This window comes from Cryptosporidium muris, genomic scaffold (genome assembly GCF_000006515.1).
Source record: "Cryptosporidium muris RN66 scf_1106632373475 genomic scaffold, whole genome shotgun sequence".
Lineage (NCBI taxonomy): Eukaryota > Apicomplexa > Conoidasida > Eucoccidiorida > Cryptosporidiidae > Cryptosporidium > Cryptosporidium muris.
In genome coordinates this window covers 280,617-294,215 of record NW_002196574.1, presented here as the reverse complement: position 1 = coordinate 294,215, position 13,599 = coordinate 280,617, and the positions used below count along the sequence as shown (strand labels likewise).

At 30.6% G+C, this 13,599-nt stretch overlaps 9 protein-coding genes across 9 annotated transcripts, besides 3 other annotated features; 4 read left to right on the top strand and 5 right to left on the bottom strand.

Annotated features, from left to right (window-relative positions):
• Positions 1–147: 147 nt before the first annotated feature.
• CMU_013460 (uncharacterized protein) lies at positions 148–1,482 on the bottom strand (the record flags this gene model as incomplete). The annotated part of the gene is made up of 1 exon (XM_002140984.1): positions 148–1,482. One exon carries the CDS (start codon positions 1,480–1,482, stop codon positions 148–150), a length of 1,335 nt encoding a protein of 444 aa, XP_002141020.1.
• Positions 1,483–1,616: 134 nt separating this feature from the next.
• CMU_013450 (uncharacterized protein) lies at positions 1,617–2,231 on the bottom strand (the record flags this gene model as incomplete). Its single annotated transcript, XM_002140983.1, has 1 exon — positions 1,617–2,231. The coding sequence occupies one exon, from the start codon at positions 2,229–2,231 to the stop codon at positions 1,617–1,619; it is 615 nt and encodes a 204-aa protein (XP_002141019.1).
• Positions 2,232–3,020: 789 nt separating this feature from the next.
• Positions 3,021–4,967, bottom strand: CMU_013440 (uncharacterized protein; the record flags this gene model as incomplete). Its single annotated transcript, XM_002140982.1, has 1 exon — positions 3,021–4,967. One exon carries the CDS (start codon positions 4,965–4,967, stop codon positions 3,021–3,023), a length of 1,947 nt encoding a protein of 648 aa, XP_002141018.1.
• A 287-nt stretch (positions 4,968–5,254) lies between these two features.
• CMU_013430 (uncharacterized protein) lies at positions 5,255–5,743 on the bottom strand (the record flags this gene model as incomplete). Its single annotated transcript, XM_002140981.1, has 1 exon — positions 5,255–5,743. The coding sequence occupies one exon, from the start codon at positions 5,741–5,743 to the stop codon at positions 5,255–5,257; it is 489 nt and encodes a 162-aa protein (XP_002141017.1).
• Positions 5,744–6,618: 875 nt separating this feature from the next.
• CMU_013420 (DnaJ domain-containing protein) lies at positions 6,619–7,449 on the top strand (the record flags this gene model as incomplete). Its single annotated transcript, XM_002140980.1, has 1 exon — positions 6,619–7,449. The coding sequence occupies one exon, from the start codon at positions 6,619–6,621 to the stop codon at positions 7,447–7,449; it is 831 nt and encodes a 276-aa protein (XP_002141016.1).
• A 154-nt stretch (positions 7,450–7,603) lies between these two features.
• Positions 7,604–7,635: a microsatellite.
• A 78-nt stretch (positions 7,636–7,713) lies between these two features.
• Positions 7,714–8,526, top strand: CMU_013410 (uncharacterized protein; the record flags this gene model as incomplete). Its single annotated transcript, XM_002140979.1, has 1 exon — positions 7,714–8,526. The coding sequence occupies one exon, from the start codon at positions 7,714–7,716 to the stop codon at positions 8,524–8,526; it is 813 nt and encodes a 270-aa protein (XP_002141015.1).
• Positions 8,527–8,868: 342 nt separating this feature from the next.
• Positions 8,869–8,898: a microsatellite.
• Positions 8,899–8,961: 63 nt separating this feature from the next.
• Positions 8,962–10,434, bottom strand: CMU_013400 (uncharacterized protein; the record flags this gene model as incomplete). Its single annotated transcript, XM_002140978.1, has 1 exon — positions 8,962–10,434. One exon carries the CDS (start codon positions 10,432–10,434, stop codon positions 8,962–8,964), a length of 1,473 nt encoding a protein of 490 aa, XP_002141014.1.
• A 22-nt stretch (positions 10,435–10,456) lies between these two features.
• Positions 10,457–10,484: a sequence feature (AT_rich).
• A 228-nt stretch (positions 10,485–10,712) lies between these two features.
• Positions 10,713–11,438, top strand: CMU_013390 (proteasome subunit alpha type 7, putative; the record flags this gene model as incomplete). The annotated part of the gene is made up of 1 exon (XM_002140977.1): positions 10,713–11,438. The coding sequence occupies one exon, from the start codon at positions 10,713–10,715 to the stop codon at positions 11,436–11,438; it is 726 nt and encodes a 241-aa protein (XP_002141013.1).
• A 358-nt stretch (positions 11,439–11,796) lies between these two features.
• On the top strand, positions 11,797–13,548 carry CMU_013380 (major facilitator superfamily transporter; the record flags this gene model as incomplete). Its single annotated transcript, XM_002140976.1, has 1 exon — positions 11,797–13,548. The coding sequence occupies one exon, from the start codon at positions 11,797–11,799 to the stop codon at positions 13,546–13,548; it is 1,752 nt and encodes a 583-aa protein (XP_002141012.1).
• Positions 13,549–13,599: the final 51 nt, after the last annotated feature.

Below are 13,599 nucleotides of genomic sequence, written 5' to 3'. Positions count from 1 at the left end.
ATACTTCTACTAAACTAGTTAACTCACTAAGTCTTGCGGCATCTACTAACTTGAAAGTTAACGCTTTCCTAAAAAGCTCATGATAGTCACAAGTTAAAGTTAATATAAGTAATATATTTTAAGCACACTCATTTATATTATTGTCCACTATATTGATGGTCTCTCAATTGGTATAGTGAGTGGTTTTACCCTAAATATTTTAATAGGATCTGTATTACTCAATTTCTTATTAGTTAATTTAAAAGTAGCCGAATTTGTGACTTCTTTACAACTAGTTGGCTCATTAACAAAAACCATAACTTCTCTTACAATCTCTTTTTTTATTGAGGAGTTCATTTCCCTTATTATTTCATCATTATTATCAGTAGACTCAAAACCACTTTCCTCTAATTCTCCTCCAACACTTTCTTCATATTCATTACTTTTCCTAACTATACAAGGTGTCTGTATGACCGTTGATTCTGAATCAGAATAAATCATTGTTGAAGCCATTATATTCTCCAAATTTGATATTCTACTTTCAAGTGATTCATACCTCTGGTTAATTATCTCATTAACATCATCATATATATACCCTGATAAAGTATCTCTGCATCTTATATCTTGTAATCTCGTTAATCTATGATCTGTCAACAAATCTTCACTAAGTTTTTTAACAATACAATTAGAGTTGCTGCATATCTCTTCATCAATATTACCATCATAAGAGTATTCTGTTTGACTAATTGGTGACTCTCTACATACAAAATCTCCTGTGATTACAATTTCATTGTGACAATATTGCTCAGTTGCATTCTTACTACGAAGTTTCCTATTCCTGCAAGCTATACAGACTCTCTCACGAAATGGTGAAATATTATATTCACTTCTAAACTTCATGCTTTTATCAAATATATTTCTATTAAAAATTTCAACACTTCCACTACTACTACCATATTTACTAATTTTGTGGTGGGATCCCTTTCTTGGTGAATTATATTTATATAAAGGACCAGAATAAAAAAGTACTTTATCTCTTTCCAAACTTTTATTAGAACTTAAACCTCTTTTATTTACTGGCCTTGGTGTAGCTATTCCAACTTTATTAAACACTAATTTAGAAGATTCTCTATTCAAATCATCTCCATAGTCTTCAAAAATTTGTTCTCCAATATTTCTATATTTTTCAAGTACAGCTGTTGCCTCTGATCTGTGCGGTGTTAGCAATATTCTGTCTTTATACTTGCTAATGGTATTTTTAGTGTAATCAAATGGGCATATCTGGTTATGCATAATCTGCTCAGTTCTATTCAACCAAGAAGCCTCAATTACACTAGATAAACCATTACTTAAAGCTGGTAATTTAATATCTGGTAATGAATATGTCTTAGAACGTAAAATACCCTTTACAAAAGTAGTTAGATCGTCTTGTGGCATATATGATTGTTTTGTAAGTCCATTTTTATTTATATTATTACCTTTATTACCTTTATTACAATGCATTATTAAATCTAATTATGTAAATTGACATCTATCAGAGTATAGCAAAAAGTGATAAATTTGTACTTTTTTTCTGTATTTGGTCCCTAACGTCCATACTCTCATCATAAATTAAAATATGCTATCATTCAATAGTTTCATTTTTTCACATGTAGACCTTTGTCATAAAATTGTAAGGATTGTATTGCATCACTTTGAATACCACCTCCTGATCTTTTTAAAAAGCCCTTCTCACGTAAGTGTTCTAGACGCTGTAGAGCCATTGTATGGTTGGAACCCATTAAGATTCCATATTCAACACAATAACGAAGAGCAATAAGACTATATGGATTTTCAGAGTATAATGATTCATAAAAAGCTCTTGTACCATCTCCATTAGGTGGTGTAATATACTTCTGTCCAGGTTTGAAAAGTTTATGCATATCGCCAGATATATTTTCACTAAAGTCAATATCAGACTCATTAGTCTTGCTTTTTACATTCTTCTTAGTTGGTTTTCTAACTACTTTAGTTCTCTTGCTTGTTTTAGATGCTACTTTCTTTTTAGCTACTACTCCTTTAGTTGCTTTCTTTATTACCTTTTTATCTTTTGCTTTTCTCTGCTTCTTATTCTTATTTAAAGTGTTTCTCCCTCTTAATGAAATATCTTCACTATAGTCTGATTCAAAGTTCTTACTTTTGTCAATGCTCTTTCGCCTTTTTGAAACACTTAGTTTTTGAGATAATGGTACATCACTATCTAAATCAGACATTATAACCAAATAAAGTAGTAAAATCGAAGATTACAACTTCTACAATAAATGGTCTCACCTATGTGTATTCTGTTAGTAGCAAATAAAAAAAACAAAAGCTTTTGCACTTGGAAGCCCTATTTGCTATTCCCGCTATAATAAATTACTAAGAATAGCAGATCATGTAAGAGCTTAAAGGTTTGCAATTTTTCACCATTCATTTAGTACCTTGTGACCGATAAGTATTATTATATACAATAGTAATAGATGACAAAATTGTACCTAATTATTGTAGTTTTAAGAAATGTTATACTCACTTAATAGTGTACTTTAATTAATAGACTTTACACAAAAAGTAACCTAAGTAAATTAAGAAATTGATCTTCAAGCCATGATATATATATATCAAATCACAATGCTTAAAAATATAAAGAAGCTTGAGATATGAGTACTTAAGACTTAGTTTAGAACAGTTGAACTAAACAATAGTAATTTCAATCTATACTAATAATATAAAACTAATCTTGTTGTATATAGAATTTTGAGTAGTTCATTGAATTTGTAGCTTCGTCTTAAAGTATATTCTTGATATATTTGAATTTCAGATTAGTACAAAATGATCACTTTAATTCATGAATATAAAGATATATCAATTATTTATAAGGCTATACTTATCCCCATAATTTCAATCATTCTTTGAAACAGAAATTAATTCTTAGAAATTTCTGTTACAGCTGAAATAATAAAAAGAGGAATAAGGCTAGGTAGATTTGAATTAAGTATTCGCAAAGTATAGCATTGTTTCAACAATTACTTTCTTTGTTGAATATACTTTTGTAATGCCATCATTGCCACATTAGATAAATTCGCATTATTTGAGTACTGGTTAAATTCATTTAAATTTTCACTTTGTTTTTCTTTTTTTAAAGAGTTATTATCTTCGAATTCTTCGCCAGATAATCTGGCACTTTGTATATCTATTGATTGTTTAGAACTTGTATTTGCTGCCGTAGATAATTTCTTAGCTGTTATATTATAATCGGGTACTACTTTTTCATTAAAAGAGCTTCTTTCCTTCTTGTATTTCTGGATAATTGCTAATTTAGAAGATAAAATCTTAATTTCTTTATCTTTTTTTAATATTTCCTTTTTTAATTTATCTATTGTTTCTATGTGCTGTTTAATAATTATATCCCTCGTATCAAGTAATTTCTCCAGCCTAACAATCAATTCATTTTTATCAAGTAGAGTATCCTCAAATATTTTTAGTTCTTGCTTAAGTTTGTGAGTCTCATCCTTTAGTTGTGTTATGGTTTCCTTATCTACATCAGTTTCAGATAACCGATATAAATAGTTCTCATTTACTTTATTGTATATATCATCTACTATTTTCACAGAATTATTTTCAGTATAATCAATTTGACTTTTCAAATCTAATATTGGATATGGAGGAGGAGTAGGGGCATCATCTCCTTCATAATACAAGGGTGATTTTCTTGGAGATTGAATTGGACTGACGTAATCATATCCATACTCTGAAGTTTCAATAGATTTTTCATCTTGTGCAGAGTAGCAACTTGAATCTCTAGCAGCAGAATATTCATATACAGATAAATATTTGCTTTCCTCATTTGAGTAGTTGGTAGTATCATGGTCATATTCATATCCTTTGTGGTATATCAAAGTACTAGATTCTGTTTGTTTTTTCAAGTTACTTATTGATTCATGATGTAGCATCAAAGGAAGAAGAAATCTAACTTCTTTACTGTGAGAAGAAATACTGGGATCTAGAGCATACGGAAGTCTATATAGTAGTGTTACAAAATCACATCTAAAATCCTGAGATTTTAGGTAATCTAAATAGTCCTTTACCATTATAACAAGTTTTTTCATTGATAAATTATCATCTATAATGTCAGATTTTCCATAGTATAGATTTAATATTGTTTCCAAAGTATCCCAAGGGTTAACTTGTCCAGAAATCCTAGATTTCAAGCCTTCACCAAGAGACATTAAAGTCACTGAGCTAGTTAACGAGAAATGTTCAGCTCCATCATTGTTGTTGTATTCAAAAAGTCTCACTGTAAACCAATAATGACAAATAGACTTCCAATCACTTAAATTTCTACACTTATGGAGGCACTCAGCAAGAGTATTGACACTACGTATTATTAGACAACTAGTATACCCAAAATCATCGTTACTAGGAGAAATTGATGCTTCAGCAAATAATATATCATTGTTTGTAATATCCTGCCTGTTATTATTTAAATTATTCAATAAATCTACAAATTTTCCAGAATTAGTTATACCATTCCATGTACAACCCACATAATATGTCTGATTTAGATGACCACTGATATTCCCTAAAAATATCTTTACAATCAACAGCATCAATCCTGGACCACATAATATATTATTATCATCAAATAAACCTTCTAGAAGTATAGGGCACTTGTCACCAAATCTATAGGAAGTAGATAATATTATACTACTGGAATTATTCAATAGTGCAGAGCTACTTAATTTAGAAGCCAATTCTTGGAGTTCTTCATTTTGATATATAATTATTGAATCAAAATAAAATTTTCGATAGTTATGATAATCAATTGGAACATTGACTATTCCCTCATCCTTATCTAGAATGTTTTGTTCACCAAAAAACCATCGATTACTATTTATATATTTCCTATTCTGCTGTAGTCTAATATTTTTGGAATCTCTATTATCTTCACATATCAAAATTAGTGACTTCATATTCAATATATCCACTCTATCATTAGAATATATAATTTGCAATATTTCCTAAAGATAGCCTCACTATACAAGAATCTGCACTTTACACTTTCTTCAATATATACGTGTTAATGCGCCTTAACTTCATGAGAGTGGTGTTTCGAAGTAAATTGACAATAATTCACAAAAACAAAATTATCACTAAGCTTACTCTATACAAATACAAATTAGTTTAGTTTAATCAGATACAGGCTCTGAAAAGTTAATATATCTTCTATTGGAAGTGTTGTTAGTTGTTAGTATGAACATTACCCAGGTCCAACCTTTGGCATATCAAAGTGTTCTGGTAGTGAGGCAAGTTTCGCATTAAATTGTGCAACACGTTTACGATGTGTCATAGAGGTCCTACTAACAATTTTTGATTGCAGTCTTTGTTTCTGTATCTTAAGAAATGTCTTTTCTGCAGCAGTGAGCTTTGTTCTAGTTGTACTATTTAGATGTGAGTTTGTAGTTTTATTACTGACTAGGCTATCTAAGACTTGATCTCCCTTGTATTTGATTAGTCCAATACTTTCAGTAGAGTCATCTTCATTTCCCTTAGTTTCGAATCTTTCATTTGGTGAATTTAAGCTCATAGTTGAATCGTAAAGTGATTGAGTATAGCTATTACTGTTTGTTGAATTGTATATATTAGTGTTCTGTAACTCAGGGTCACTAGGATCTTTTTTTTTAAGTTTCTTCTTTATCTTAAAAGGGGTACGCCTAACATGTCCATAAATATCTACATTTTCACACATCTTTGGGATCGTAATATTTAGTTTGATTTGGAGTATAATTCTCTCGGAGGTTCAGATGACAAGAAGTAATAAACAAATATACAGCTAACAATAATCAAACCAATAAAATTACAGCCCAAATAAACTTCGTATTCCATAGGAAATTACTTTTAAAAAAAACTCGAATTACTTTATAATAATAAAGTAACAGACGGCTATTATCAACGTAATAATCTAGTAGGAGCTTCAGTGGCGCTAGGTGTATATGTAATTCGTAGAGGTTTAGGTACAAATTCTTTATTTTTTCTATAAAGCCTGCATATTACAAAGCCAATAATTAAACATATAAAAGATAATTCCGAGTTTATAGTAAGTTAAATTGATATTTTATTGCTAGGCTTCAAAGCTTTCTCTATTCTTTGATTAAGTTCACAAATATATGATTTAGAATTGCTTTCTACTTCTTTATTCTATAAATATATATTAAAGTTAGTTACTTTTTTTTTATTGAAATATTGAATATACCTCTATTATGTACTTACGCATTCTCGTAATTTGTTAAGTATAAACTCTTCTACTGTAAGATCTTCATATTTCCTTAGAGATTCACAAAGTAGATTATCTTTATTTCCCATTATTTTTTAAAAAATTCTCTATTGTACCTGTAATTATTTTTTTTTAGTTCAATCAGATTTGTAATTACACAAGTCCCAAATGCAAAATATAAAACCCACTAATAACAAATACAGCGCGTTATACTTTTGAAAACAGGAGTGATAAACATTTGCGCCAAGGTTCCTACAAGTAGAACTTATAAGCGCCACAAATATTTAATATTAAAACTTTGCTGCTACTCGTTAAACTTTACTAAAGATGTTTAGAAACAGCTAACTTAAATGAAGAAAAGTTTACAAGAAGGTACTATCAATAATAAATATGACGATGCAGAGCAGGTTAGAAGTGTTAAAGTCACAGATATTAGACAGTGTAATGAAAGAAGCCAAGTACATAGAAGTAATCCTTACGATTTTCAAAAGCTAATTTGTAACTTTCACGGATGGAAAGGAGGTCGTCGACTTCAGAAGTGCCCTGAATGCTTAGATCTGGAAGAGCGTATTCGGAGCAAATTAAAAAGGACTACAGGAAAGAGTTTCATTGGAATAGAAAATATTGATAGCTCCTGTAGTATTGAAGGTATTCGTATTTGGCTAAAATGTAATATGGGTCATAAGTTTGCTTGTAAGCTTGAAGATGTTTCAGTAGGATGTCAAATTTGTTCTTCAGAGAAATTTCTCTCTCCAACTTATAAAACTAATGCTGCAAAATTAGATTCAATAAGAGAAGAGGCTTATAGAAAAAAACAAGGGGAACTTTTAGCAGCAGCTAAAGAGATATATGTGAATAGAGTATTAAGTAAGACTTCTATGGGCATTGAGAAGGATTCCTTAGCCTGCATAAAGATGTATCCCAATTTAACTTATGAATCAGCCTATGCAGTAATGTCTGTAATAGCATGGAAAGATGATCCATTCCAAATATTTGGAATACCTCGAGATATGTCACTAGGTGATAAGAATTCAGTATTGAATCATATTAAACGCTTTTTTCGTATAAAAGCTAAACAGATTCATCCTGACAAGAATTGTCATCCAAAGTCAGGTGAAGCATTTAATATTTTATCAAATGCATACAATGAAATGTTAAATTATGTAGAGAAGAGGCTATAAATTCTTTATTGCTCAAAGGTTTTAGTATTTATTGTATTTTTGGCAACAGTGAGTGGAAGTAATATCTAGGCTTGTGTGCGCATAAAGTAGTCCAGTGTGCTATTGTAATAGCATTTATTTAGCTTTGTATTTAATTTTCTTTTTTTTTTTTTTTAAAAAAAAAAAAAAAAAAAGAGGAAACAAAAATGTACTAGTTAAAAACTAGAGTGAATGTATATCATCAAGAAAGTCAATTCTAGGCTTTTATTGGACTAAAGAGAGAATATGTATATTTACGTCTATAACAAGATCTTTATCTTGTTGATATTTCTCTCTGGATTCAATTATATAGATAGCTGGAACATAAAGAATGTATTTAAGAAAAAGCAGCATCTATCTAAACAAGTACGAGTCTTAGAAGATCAAGCTAAAAAGTCTTTTGAAAGGCCAATACCAAATTGTGAAGACTATGGAATGCATGGATGTGACCCAACAACTCCAGATGCCTGCTCTGAGTGCTATAGTAGATGTGGCCGTCAATGTGAGGATTTCTTATGGCTTTCTCTTGAGGCAATAAATTTTCGGATGCTACCAAGAGCAGAGAGCCAAAAAGAGTGTAAGTTGTATAATGGGAAGAAAAGTACCCGAATTTTATGTTATACCACAGCTGGAAGACGCCATGTAGATCCTACTGCTCAAATATTGGAAACAATGTCGATAACTTTGCCACAAGATATCGAAAAGGAAGCTGAAACAAATGAGCTGGCTTTTGCTCCAGAGCCACTACATAGTTTAGAAAATGTTCCCTATACTGAAGCAATGCTAAAACAAAATAAGTTAGGTGGAGAAGCTGATGTAGAAAGTCCACAAACAGCAGTAATGTTAAGATCAAGTCAGAACGGACAAGTTGTATCATCTAGGGATCTAGAGACAAATTTCGCTGGTCATCCAGCCTTACTAAATATATCAAATGCAGAGGATTCAACACATACTCTTATATTATTTATATGTGGTAGTATTATTATCATATGTCTGATTGGAATATGTAGCATAATTATTTATAAGAAAAAACGAGCTTCTCGATCATTGTATTATTAATTTCCTTTACATTACTTTTGTTCCATTCAAGCTTCTTTTTTTAATAATATTTTCTGTCAATAGGTTGGTTATAATTCCCAATCATTAAATGACTATTTCAAGAGGTAACATAAGGTGATTGTTTTATTTAAAGTTATAATCTATTGATAGTAACTCAGCTTAATCAGGAGTTGAGAGTTATGTCATTTGTCTTAACAACTTGATTATTTAGTTAGAATATTAGAAACTTAAATACTGTCTAGGCTTGATTAGCTCCGACGATTTTTTGAAATTCTCAATAATTCCTGCAAAGTTAAAGAAGGCTTTTTAGGTTGAATGCCTACTAATTAGTGCTAAAACTTGATGTATATATATATATATATATATATATATTTAAAGTAAAGATAAATTTTTAAGAATATATTGTATTTCTTAGAGTTAATATTGCTGGAAAACCTACTTTAAGTCAATGTAGACACAAAATTCTAGGGTTACATTATTAGCAGTAGGGGTCTGAAAAGTTGTATTTCCATGTAAAAGGAAATTTATACCTTCAGTATGTTTTTTATCTGAAAGTCTGTTCTCAAATATCTTGGATTTATGTTGTATTTTAACGGTTATCTCAGATTTATTGCGATTCCGTATATCCGTTAATATTGTAGAGCCATCAAAGGTATTTTGTGTTTTATCAGGAGGTAATTGATCAATTGAAGGATCCCATTTAGACCATAAAATAATAGATTTAGGTTCTATATCAACAATAATATTGTTAATACTTATTTCTGGATCATTGAATTCTTCATTTTCAGAATTTTTAGGTATCCAGTTTAATTGAATCTGTTTATCCATATAGTTTACTATTTGCAAAGTAACAATCTGGGTAATTCCGTTATCTTTATATATGGGATTCTTTTCACTATATACGACACTTAAATTTGGAATAAATAAACTAGCAGAAAGGTTAATACGATATGAAGGTTGAGCTAGAGGATTTAACTGTGCCTTTGTAACAAAACGTCGACAAATATTACATCTCTTGGATATCTGAACCATTAAGTGTTTTCTACAAGGAATATTGTAGAATAAGTTGGTACATATTGAACTATTTTTGATCATATATTTTAGGTTTATAAATTGAGGGTTTTTCAAATATTGAAACAAGCTTAGACCATTAAATTTACTAGGTTGATAATTATCTAGATATTTACAGCTGAAATGTTGTTTAATTATTGGAGTATTAACCCATATATCTTTACTATTGCATCTTGAACTCTTCTGTATTAAGTCATTCTCTAAATCACTAATACTCCAGTGCCCATCTCTAATATTTTCCTCCTGGTTTAGTGACTTGTCCATGTTCATTTCTAGTGTTGTGTGAGTCATTCCTAATCCTATTTTTAGTTTTGTGTCATATTCTACTCGTGCTCTTGATTCTATCCTATTTTTTATGTACTTTATATGTCTCTTTGTTTTATCCAATTCAAATTGGCCAAATGTAGACAGTTTTGAGGCAAAATCCTCGGTAGATTTTGATTGAAATAAATCCATCTTTAGATTAAATAAATTTTCAAAAATATCCGCTGAGCTATTATTGATATTTGGGAAAGACCAATTACAGTGACTACAATACATAAATGGTCTAACTAGATTAGTTTGGTATTTATTAAAAACTTCATTGTTTATCATAGTTGAACTGTCAATGTTTACAAGAGTACTGGAACATCTAGGACAATCAAAACATCTTGAACAACAAAAATTAGTCTCAAAGGCTTCACTGGATGGGATATTATCTAGGCAATTCGGACAGTAGTAAGATTCTATTTCTAAGTTAGTCTCGACTCCATTTATAATTTTATTACAGGACTCACAATAATAACATGTATCCAAATTGCTTAATTCACCATTTACCAAATACAAAACACTGTTCATGCCTTCTAGCTACATAATAGACTATAAAAATACTTAATATTAATTTATATGCTAATAATTTAGGAGTTGTTAAGATATCTGCAGCTCTATTAAAACCTATATAATAGTAGGTCTTCATACTTGGTTTCATTTTTCTTTCTTTTGCGGGGTTTCTACACTTAAATATATCCGTACACCCCTCACTAGGGAGATTTAAAATAGCCAAAGAAAATAATACAGAGTAAAAGTTCTACTTTAAAAATTAACTCACTTCCACAGAAAATATCTTTAAAATATTGATGTCAGGCTATGATCGTGCAATAACTGTTTTCTCTCCTGATGGCCATTTATTACAAGTGGAGTACGCAATGGAAGCTGTCAGGAAAGGCTATGGAGCTGTAGGAGTTCGTGGAGTTGATTGTGTTGTATTAGCTGTAGAAAGAAAAGCAGCAGCAAAATTACAAGATTCAAGAAGTGCTAAGAAACTTTTACTAGTTGATGAAAATACATGTTTAGCATTCGCAGGACTCCATGCTGATGCTAGAGTATTAATAAATAAAGTACGTATAGAATGTCAAAGTTATAGGTTGAATGTGGAAGATGCTCCACCAGTAGACTATGTAGCAAGGTATATTGCTCAGCAACAACAGAAGTATACGCATAAAGGTGGAGTACGCCCATTTGGCATTTCTACTTTGATTGCTGGTTGTCATGTAAATGGAAACCCAGGCTTATACCAAACAGATCCGTCTGGAATTGCCCTCGAGTGGAAAGCTCAAGCAATTGGGCAGAATTCTAAAACTGTACAGGAGTTTTTTGAGAAGAATTACACAGAAAATCTATCAAGAGATGATGCTACTAGTCTAGCTGTAAGGGGTTTACTAGAAGTTGTTGAATCGGGTTCTAGAAACATGGAGGTGGCTGTGATAGATCAGAATGGTTGCCACTTTCTTACTGAAGAAAAAACTGATGAATTCGTTCGTTTAATAGAAGCCCAAAAAGTTACAGAGGCTGAAATGAAATAGTTAGTTATTACACATTTAGCATCATAATTCCCGCTAAAATAGTAATACCCTAAGCAATATTAACATGTTTTTAGACATTATTTACTAGTACTATACCAAGATTAAGTACATACTTCATAAATTTTGTCCTAAAAATTATCTAGAGCTGTGTGTTTTGTATAAATATTATTAATTCTGTGGAATTGCATATGTTCATGATTTTTAAAAAGGTCTATACTGTTCTCTGGGCCATAACTCAAGAGGGGAAGAGGGATTATGCTGGACCTGATTTCTTTTTTAAATACTAGCTTTTCATAATATAGAAATCTTAAAATTGTACATTTTAATTAACATTAATATCGTTCGTATTCAATTAATCATGCCTTTAATAGGTGAAAGGGATAGTATATCTTTACTTTCAGAGACAAAAAGATCCTCTAGATCTTCGTTTCCCACATTACAAGGTCTATACATGTCTTTATTTGAAGGAGAAATGATATCTGATGAGAATTATTTAATAACTGGGGAACAATCAAGGAGCTCTAACATCGATAGGAAATTGATTAAACTCCAATTTTTTGTTACAGTGGCACTATCCATTGTAGTCTGTATGGATCACGGCTTCGTTGCTTGTAACTTAGAATGGATAGAAAAATCGTTTGGAGTAGGATACACACAATCAAGTATCATAGGATCAATGGTATATATGGGTTTTTTGATTGGTAGCTTAGTTACAGGCATATTCCTACCAATTATAAAATCCAAAGTACTCTTGTTATCATCTCTCATTATGATTAATTTAACTTGCCTATATTCTTTTAAAGCTGATTCACTTGGAGAAATATACGCAGCTAGATTCTTTACCGGATTTTTTCAGGCTGTTGTTATTGTATACATTCCTCTATGGGTTGATCAATATGCACCTAAATCTAATATAACATCATGGTTAGCCTATCAACAATTATCTGGCATGCTTGGAATACTCTCTGGGTATTTACTAGGAGGAATATTAACATGTTTTACTACAGAAGATATTTTTATCAATATAAACTCTACCTACACTGACAGATTTATAACCAGTATCTTATCATGGAGAGGGCCATTTCTCATACAATTCATCGTAATTATCCCGATTATAGCTATTATAACTCTTTTTCCAGCCAATATACTTGATATTGGACAGGAATATTCTAGTTTTAATTCTGATAACTCCCGAACTACAGGACTTTTAGTTTCAGGAGTTACAGTTCAGCGTTCTACAGATGCAAATAATGATCTTTCAGTTAAACCTATAACAAATCCCAATATAAATAAAGTCAATTACCAAAGAGGAAGTAAACTTCAGAGGTCTAGTATTCTACTCTTGCCATCAATGACTAGAAAAGGTGATATTGTAAACAAGAAAGAAGAACTCAGTGAAATTTGTAGTAATCCTATATATATATTTACAACCTTATCTACATGTGGAGTTTATTGTTTTGTAACTGGATTAATTTTTTGGATGAATCAATATCTCACACAAGTTATCTTAATTGATAGATTTTCAGCAATATTTACAGTATTTTGTGTATTTCTTATTGGACCTACATTAGGCGTTTATTTTGGTGGAATAACAGGTGATATACTCAATGAGTATAGACCACAAGGATTTGGTTGGATATTAACTTTCTGCTTTTTTTTCTCACTATTTGGATTTATTGCCTCTATGTCTATCCTCAAAACTAGATCCTATATAGCTTTTGTATGGGGAATAACAATTGCACTATTTTTTCTCACAGGTACTTTACCTATGTCTTTGATTGTTTCTATGAAATGTGTATCATCCCATATACGTCCTATGGCCACTGCACTAGCTCAATTTATATTTAACCTATTTGGATTTCTTATGGCTCCAGTATTTATTGGAGCTATAATGGATATTATTGATCTATTTCCATTTGGTGCCTTAAAATATAAATATGATCCACATAGTGCAGGAATAATCACTCTACTTTACCTTACAGGTCCTATATTTTTTATGTATGGTATTGCAATGTTTTCAAGTTGCTGCTATTGTATGATCAGACAAAATACTACTACATCTAGAAATAATAGTCAAACAAATAATCCCATGAAAATAATAATCCAATAAGTACACTCATGATTTGATCATAATATTTGAATTATTTCCAATTATTATTCA